This window comes from Trifolium pratense, linkage group LG6, assembly GCF_020283565.1.
Source record: "Trifolium pratense cultivar HEN17-A07 linkage group LG6, ARS_RC_1.1, whole genome shotgun sequence".
Classification (NCBI taxonomy): domain Eukaryota; kingdom Viridiplantae; phylum Streptophyta; class Magnoliopsida; order Fabales; family Fabaceae; genus Trifolium; species Trifolium pratense.
Genome location: NC_060064.1, coordinates 20,246,796 through 20,255,513, shown reverse-complemented (window position 1 = coordinate 20,255,513; position 8,718 = coordinate 20,246,796). Strand labels below are relative to the sequence as shown.

The window sequence follows — 8,718 nt, the reverse complement described above, 5'->3', positions numbered from 1 at the left end:
TAAGCCAAAAACCTTCAGAGAATACATAAGATAAACCAAAACATTACAAGGTTCAACAGTAATTCATCAAAAGTAGCATAATCTGACAACAGATAATGAAACTAGAAACTATGACAAAGTTTTCTAGTCTAGCAAGTTAAAATACAAGGAAATAAAAAGCGAATACAAGCAACAAGATCCAAATTAACAGAGTAAGATGCTGCGTGGTGCCAGGCTCGCATGCTACTCAACCAGAGAATAATCAACTTCATCTGGTTGATTGCGAAAACACCAATCCATCCAATAAGGTCTTGATTTAGAAGGAATTTGATGGTTACCAGCAAGCAAAAAGCTTTCGATCAGTTCATTATTACTCCCTGAATACACTTCATATTGTCCCCATTCCCAATTAATATGATACACACGGTTGCTTTCATATCCCCACTTACCCGGGTTCGCCAGCGCATAGCATTTGTATGACGAATGAAATAATGCGATGTCACCCAAAGTATCTAACTTCACATAACTCATTGTTTCCCGATCAATCTTGTAGATATCCAATACTTGATTCGGTTCAAAGCGAACCACTAGAAGCTCACCATCACAACTAAGTAAATGATACAACCGGGAGGAAGGTACATCGGGAGTATTCTTCAGGTTTAGAAATTTCAAGCTCCCAGAGTTCAGGCTAAGTACCCCTACTTCAGCCTTGTCGGTGAGAACATAAATAATATTTTTAAATACAGCAAAGTCCACAATCTTCCATGGATGTCCCATTTTGGAATAAGTTTGCCAACTACAATTTTGGGACTGATAGACATACAGACCGAACAAACGTTTACATGATGCTAATACGAGAAATTCATCGGACCCTTTGGCAAAAGCAATTAAGACACGGCCAGCAAAATAAGTCCAATCCTTAACAATCATTGAGGTATCAATGATCTTCTTGTTTCTTTTAAATGGATTTATAAGGTGAAGTGTCTTGTTGGCACCCGCCATGGTCAGATATCCACTGGACGAACCAGAATAAGATAGACCCCAAATATTACTCAACTTAGAGCTGTAAGCTCGATTTTCAGGTATACTATAAAAAGAGCAAAACTTTTTTGCATACGTAGTAGTATGCACAATCAGAGGTGAATGGGATTCTAGAAATTTTCTCCAATAAGTTTTCTGAACTGCCCTCCACTCCGTGCAAACATCCGAGAAGCTAAATATATCGTCAAAACTTAGTAACTTCTGGGAAATTACTTCAAGTATTTCCGGAGGAAATGGATTGATAACCATAGCTTCTTTCATTTTTTTCTCTGTTACAATGACAATATTAGGTGATTTCCAATGTCAATAGGAGGAGTACATATGCTTTTATTCATTTATCTAATAGGAGGAGTACATAAAGAAATATTTGCAGACAGTACAATAATCCAAGAAAGATATTTTCCTAAACAGAAGACAACCACTTAACCACATTGAAACACAATTCGGGCATTTCTGAAGCTTCTCATTGAGTAATCAAAGTTTCTAACATATAATTGGTAACTATAAAGTAAAGCTACATTATGCACATAACATATTTGACATGAATTATAATATAGTTCTCATATAGGAGTAAAACAATCCTTCAAAATATCACTGTTACAACTACAAAGAACTTGCAGATTGCGAAGATAAATATAGTTTACCTATTCCGACCAAATATAATGGTAACGTAATAACACCTGCTACTAATTAATAGCCCTAGTTAGACTAAAAGAGAGTCCTAACTTTGTGTTGACAGCTACCTGTGTTGAAGTTATAAGGTTTTAGATAAGGAAAAACTGAGGTGGAAGAAATAACTTTGAATATGATTATGATTTGATATGCTTTGCTAATACAGAAGGCTATGCATCAAACAGGTTCAGGCTTTTAATTCTAATCAAATAGGAAGACAAATCATGGTAGAACAAAAATATATGAAATTTAATCCTGAGAGATAATTTAAGATTCTGTACGAAAATATCTGCAGCAGATTCAGTCTGATTTCTCTGGTATAGCTGCAGAACCAGCTTACATCAGAGATAGCCATGAGGCTAGAATGATTTCTTTTGGATAGCCATTAGTCAACTAGAAATGCATCCAAGTAAAAGAGGGAAAGGCAACTTAAGCGAGGAAAGAAATAACCTGAGATGGTTTCTGACGTGCTGTCATGCACCCTTATATAGTTCACACTGTGGCATAATCAAACTGAAGAAAAGTGTATGTGACTTGTCCTTGAGCTTTTTGACAGGAGATGGATCTCCAGGAAATGTTATGGTGGTGGTGGATAATGAAAATGGTAGTGGTTGGAAAACAGTTATAAATACGTCGGAAGAAAGAGTGAAAGACATGGCTATGGAGTTTGCAAACCAAAGATGCAGAAAAATGATGGGACAAGTCATGGAGGATGCTACCAAGTTGAAGTCAGTGTTTTACATAAGGAATAAAAGGAAAGAAATAAACTTGAATTATGTGTGTTTTGACATTATTTCAATCAAGAAACAAAAGAATAAGCATTAACCCTTCTTTAACTAAACTAGGACCCCTAATTCTAGTCAAATAGGAAACAGATCCTGAAATCAACTAAAAAATACGGAAATTCCATATCATCAACAACCAGCAAAACTTAAAGATGATGGAAGCTATTACTTATACAGTTTAGGACAGACATCAATCCCTATTATTTACCCTTAAACGTTGAGGAAGAATTAACATCTAGATCTCATAGTAAACAAGATATTTGCAGCCAGGACACCATAATAACCTAACACCTTTGAGTCCTAACTTAACACCTTCATTTTGATTTATTTAATTTTCTACAAAAAAATTCAGGCAACTTAATATCTGTCACCCCAAATTTGCAAATACTGGCTCTACCTCAAACAACTTTATGATAATATGGTAGCGCATCAAACACGTAAACTAAGAAAAAGAAAATCACTTTGACGATGACAGCATGACATTACAGGACAAGCAAAACAGTGAGAATCTTTCAAGGCCAATATATTTGGACAAAAGTTTCCCACTGACATAAAATGGATGAATCTGAAAGCTTGATATATTTTAAGAATAAACCCCTATTTTTGCCCTTCAAAGATATAATTTGCAGTCAGGTTGATGCTTGAAATATTTTTGTCATCAATTTAGTTCTCAATAGTGCAAAACACTTCAAATGAATCTTTACATCAGGATTCCATTAAACTTACTCTCTCAATCAGACAAAAAGAAACAATTAAATGACACTTTAATTGTATAAATAGAGGATTAAATTGATGTCAAAATTCTTTTGAGTACTAATAAAATGATGACATGAGAGTCATTGGAGAATCAAAATAGGGGCTTACTTAAACTCTAATTAAATATCTAATTAATTCAAGCTAAATTTATCATTCAATTGTTTCTTATTTAAGAGAATAAACAAATGGCAGACAGAACATGTACTGTAAAAATATGCAATATTTCACATTTTCAAGTTCATGGAATGTGTTTGCAAGTTCATGGAATGTGAGATTCAGGGCTAACTCAACTCCACAAAACCAGTTTGTAAGGTGGGAACTGGCCAAGACATATAAACATTACTTGGGCCTTGTTTCAAGGCTATATGGGACTAAACACGCCTAGCATAATGAAGGCATTGGAGGTTGCAATCAAGGCAACCCAAAGTAGTTTGCAATTAAGGCGACTTGGGGCGGGGCGTAATTAAGGGATTATCCAATAATCCAACACTCCCCCTCATGTACAGGGCTATGCACCTAGAGGATGGAAGTTTCGGCCAACCCAACAACAGATCTACGACAAGCCTTTATACCATCTTAGATATTGGTTGGACTTAGAATATAACTCAACCGCACAAAATTGACTTGAAAGGTGAAATCCATATAAGCAATACTTAGGCTATATCTTTAGGCGATTTGAGATTCAATGCCCCACCTCACACTGCCCAACACAATGAAGATGTTGTAGACTGTAATGGTGGCAACCCAAAGTTGCTGAATTAATGTGGCTTTCCAACACAAGTAAATTACCTCATGCCCAAGAAACATGTAAATAGTTGAATGAAACTTCAAAAATTTAAGTGAAATTTCAACAAAGGAGAACATTTGGGGAACAATAAGGCGTCTATCTGGTAACCTATCAGTCGTCATGGTTCAGCAGCAAAAACTGCCTCAGACTCCACAATACATTGGCAGAAGTCACATGACACGACTGAGACGCAATACATATTTCTTTAAAATTTTATTCAAATAGCATAAAAACAGTTTCATAAAACAATAAACATAGGAAAATTATATGTTAAGAATTCTGTGCTTCAATTTAAAAAATATTGAACGACAACGATATGACAAGAACGATCATACATCCAAAAATTAACAAAATTAAAAGATGAAGTATATATAAGAATATGAAACCATACTTGATGATGATCGACGCGTTCGCTTGGAACTATTAGATCGGTTAGAATCATCTTCATTGTTCCCTTGCTCCATTCCTAATTTCTTCGAGGCCATCTTGTCTACATGCATAACCAAGAAACATGTAAATATTTGAATGAAACTTCAAAAAATTAACTGAAATTTCAACAAAGGAAAACATTGGGGGAACAATAAGGCTTCTATTTGGTAACCTTTCAGTCATCATGGTTCAGTAGCAAAAACTGCCTCAGACTCCACAGTGACAGAAGTCACATGGCACGACTGAGACACAATACATATTTCTTTAAAATATTATTCAAATAGCATAAAAACATCCTCATAAAACAATAAACATAGGAATATTATATGTTAAGAATTCTGTGCTTCAATTTAAAAAATATTGACAGACAACAATATGATAAGAACGATCATACATCCAAAAATTAACAAAATTAAAAGATGAAGTATATAAGAATATGAAACCATACTTGATGATGATCGACGTGTTTGATTGGAACTATTAGATCGGTTAGAATCATCTTCATTGTTCCCTTGCTCCGTTCCTAATTTCTTCAAGGCCATCTTGTCTACTTGCATCTCTGTGTGGTATACTATTGAGCTTAAAACCCTTTTATAATGAGGACATACACGGAGCTCGCGTAAAATGAAAGGAAAACATGTCAATGCTCGTTACCCATTGGTCACCTCATCCCCAAATAAAGAAGATTTTGAAATTGGAAAAAGAGATACATTTATTAAAAGTTAATGTTATTGTACCAAATCTAACACAACATTTGTCACTATGTGTTGATCTCTGAATACTAAATTTGAAAACAACTATGTTGATTAAAGCAAAGCCGCAGAAAAGGGACATCTTATTAAATTTTTTTTAATACAGTCAAGGAAAAAAACGCTAAAAACCTACAATATCAATTCTTAGAATTGGGAGTTGGGCCTAACTCATTCTTACAAAACCGGCTTGTAAAGTGAGGATTGTCTCTACTTTATAAACATATATTTAGGCCATCTCACAACTGATGTAGGACTTCTTAACACACCCCCTCGCGCCCAGCACTTTTGGGCTCGGGGCGAGGAAATAAATGGTGAATGGCCCGATCAGAAATCTGATAGGGTGCGGCCCAACAGATTGTGGAGGAGGCTCTGATACCATCTTAGAATTGGAAGTTGGGACTAACTCATCCTTACAAAACCAGCTTGTAAGGTAAGGATTGCCTCTACTTTATAAACATATATTCAGGTCATCACGCAACCGATGTGGGACTTATTAACATCAATAAAGAAAGGAACTGCCATTTAAAAATAAAGGAATAAAATAATAATTTATTTTACTATTTCGTATTATTTGTTGACATGCATTAACAAATTAACAAATCCAATAACATTTTACCGGGAAAATATAATATTTACATGTCAAATTACATTAAGGTGCTTTCTGTGAAGAATCCGTAACACTGACAACTAATTATATTTTAATAGGCTAACTATGGAGGAAGCTCGGATATGACACAAAACCTGGATACATTCCCCTCTTATGCATCACCAGTAAAGCAATTATTTGTAAGTATGATTTTATGTCTTTTAAAACAGTAACATATAGAATTAAAGAAGAGACTTACCTAAACCAGAGAGGTTTGACTTACACGCTAGAGGTGTGCACCTTTGTGAAGCATCTTCGCTTTAGTCATAAAGAGGACATGGCAATTTCAGAAAAGCAAAGGATATAACACAATTAGGTATAATAGTAACAACAAAACACAAAAACATAAAGATTAACATACATGTGTGGCACGCACAGACCCTAACACTTCCACCTGCGTTTGAACATACATTGTTGTGTATCATTGCTCGTTCCTGGCAACAATCTTAAAATTTAGAATGATAGTTCCAAAACAACAGTGAAAAATTTAGCATTCAATTGGTGAATGAAGGAGTATCCAGCATGATTTTGTGTTTTTTGTAAACAGTAATAAATAGAGTTAAAGGAGAGCCTTACCTAAACAAGGAAGGCCTGACTAACATGCTAGCGTGAACCATGTTGATGCAGCATTCAGGCACTGTTTGGCTCATTTAAGATTTTAGCTTGATTTAAATTATTTTTAGTCCGTACAATATACACCAATTTTGAATTTAGTCCTTATAACAATTTTTTACTAGTTTTAATCCTTTAAATATAGGAAATGCTGTTTTTTATCCTCGTTGTTTTGGAATAAGGACTATATAGAGACTTTCAAACATAGATGAATATTACAAAGAACTTAAACAAACAAAAGAGGACCAAAAGCAAATTTCCTATGTTTCAAGTAAATTTTGTTATGGACTAAACTATAAAAGCTGTATGTTATAGGAACCAAAACTTATTTAAGCTATTTTCATTACCTACATGTAACCTTATGCCCATGAAAAGTTGATTTTCCAAAAAAATTGCATAAGTAAATATTGGTCTTAATTATTTCTGGAATCTAACCCAAAAGCACAAGTTCCTCCACTCCCTTGTGGCTGCATGTTTCTAGCTTGGCATTTATATTGTTTAAATTCTGAAAGTAGAAAAAACACTTCAAAGTAGTATTAAACAATTGTGAAAATGTATTGCTGAATTGAAATCTATTACAGTATATCATTTGAAGTTCACTTATAAATCATAATTATGATTAGCCAACACAAAGAGGATTATGTTTCAAGCAATAAATTTCAAGGGCATAAATAAAGAGACTTTCTAAAAGACACACCGGCTCATAACGATTCGAGATATAGATTTCTAAGTCCTAACCTTTGTATCAATGAAATGGCACCATGAGGGTGAATTAGTCACAAATTTAACAGGAAAACATAATATATAATCACATATTTAACAGGAAAACAAAATATATAGCACTTGTTTTCTCTAACCCCAATTGTTAATCTTTTTATTTTTTTATTACCATGATATACCACTGCAGTTAGCAGCGATGAATAATCTCCGTCGGTGAACCTCTGGGACACACAAGGTAGGTTCTCCTCTCCCAACCGAATTCTTTCCATACGTAAGAGCCAAGAATGAACCCCTGACTACTTGTAAATCATAATTATGATTAGTCAACGCAAATAGGATTATGTTCCAAGCAATAAACTTCAAGGGCATAAATAAAGAGATTTTCTAATAGAAACACGGGCTCATAACGATTCGAGATAGAGATTTCTAAGTTCTAACCTTTGTATCAATGAAATGGCACCATTAGGGTGAATTAGTCACAAATTTAACAGGAAAACAAAATATATAATCACATATTTAACAGGAAAACAAAATATATAGCACTTGTTTTCTCTAACCCCAATTTTTAATCTTTTTATTTTTTGATTACCATGATATACCACTGCAGTTAGCAATGAATAATCTCCGTCGTGGAACCTCTGGGACACACAAGGTAGGTTCTCCTCTCCCAACCAAATTATTTCCATATGCAAGAGCCAAGAATGAACCCCTGACCACTTGCTTAAGGGCCCAAGACACTTACCACTTGGACTAATTCATTGTTTGTGTCCCAATTGTTAATCTAAAGCTAGGATATGGAAATTTTATCCCATGAACAACCAATTCACAAATAGTGGAGAATCAACTTAGAAAATAATACACATAAAGAATCATGAGATATTATAACAAAAAGGGTCGTTACTGTTAGTATTAACTGAGATTTAATTCATTGAGGACTTTCCACAAACACATTAAAGTATAAACGAAATAGTAGAGAAGTTGAAGCATGTCTTTGTATAAGGAGAAGGAAAAACTCATCTTGGAGTTGACTTGAGAAGCAGTAGAATTTTGGGGCATGGTGGTGATGATGAATACAAAACACAATCAAAGTTCGATTGACGATGATGTTAGTGTTTTTCCTTCTGTAGAATGCAGAACTTGCCTTTCTTTTCGGTGGTTTCTGTTGTTTATTTTAAGATTTTCAAAAACTAAATTGAGTTTCCTTAAAGAAATTTTTTTTTAAAAAAAAACAACTAAATTGATTGCGTCAAGCTTTCAATTAGCTACCTCTAATGTGAAGATAGTCGGGTCTCTTAATTATTTAATTTTGATTTCGATATTTTACTCGTATTTAGGAAGAAACATTACTTATGAGAGATCAACATTCAACTACATTTTACACGGATTTGTGGATCATTTCATGTCATTTTGACCTCTCTTCTTTTTCTCATCCAAGGGTCATTAGTTTATAAGGAAGAAAAAAATAAGTTTAGAAGAGAGAGAGAGATGAGTGAACGGTTGATATTACAGGGGGTGTTTGTTTCAGGGTTACAAAGTAGA

General features: G+C 34.3%; 1 protein-coding gene across 12 annotated transcripts; it reads right to left on the bottom strand.

Annotated features, from left to right (window-relative positions):
• Positions 1–8,400, bottom strand: LOC123889411. Of its 12 annotated transcripts, none has more exons than XM_045938747.1 (8): positions 7,349–8,398; positions 6,807–6,964; positions 6,424–6,484; positions 6,209–6,281; positions 6,047–6,105; positions 4,898–5,008; positions 4,412–4,510; positions 1–1,289 (listed from the first exon to the last, which is right to left on the bottom strand). In XM_045938747.1, exons 6-8 carry the CDS (start codon positions 5,004–5,006, stop codon positions 223–225), a joined length of 1,275 nt encoding a protein of 424 aa, XP_045794703.1. In that variant the 5' UTR covers positions 5,007–5,008; positions 6,047–6,105; positions 6,209–6,281; positions 6,424–6,484; positions 6,807–6,964; positions 7,349–8,398; the 3' UTR covers positions 1–222. The 12 variants fall into 12 exon arrangements, with proteins under 12 accessions (XP_045794703.1, XP_045794704.1, XP_045794706.1 ...); XM_045938748.1 differs by having other exon boundaries at positions 6,895–6,964; XM_045938750.1 differs by having other exon boundaries at positions 4,898–5,063; positions 6,424–6,964.
• Between the last annotated feature and the right edge of the window lie 318 nt (positions 8,401–8,718).

Bases quoted from the DNA above. Each gene is read 5' to 3' on its own strand.
- LOC123889411 (XM_045938746.1), bottom strand. From the start codon at position 5,006: ATGCAAGTAGACAAGATGGCCTTGAAGAAATTAGGAACGGAGCAAGGG. The intron at 4,511-4,897 runs GTATGGTTTCAT...TTATGCATGTAG, and splicing joins AACACGTCGATCATCATCAA to ACAAGATGGCCTCGAAGAAA. The intron at 1,290-4,411 runs GTATGGTTTCAT...TCATTGTAACAG, and splicing joins AACGCGTCGATCATCATCAA to AGAAAAAAATGAAAGAAGCT.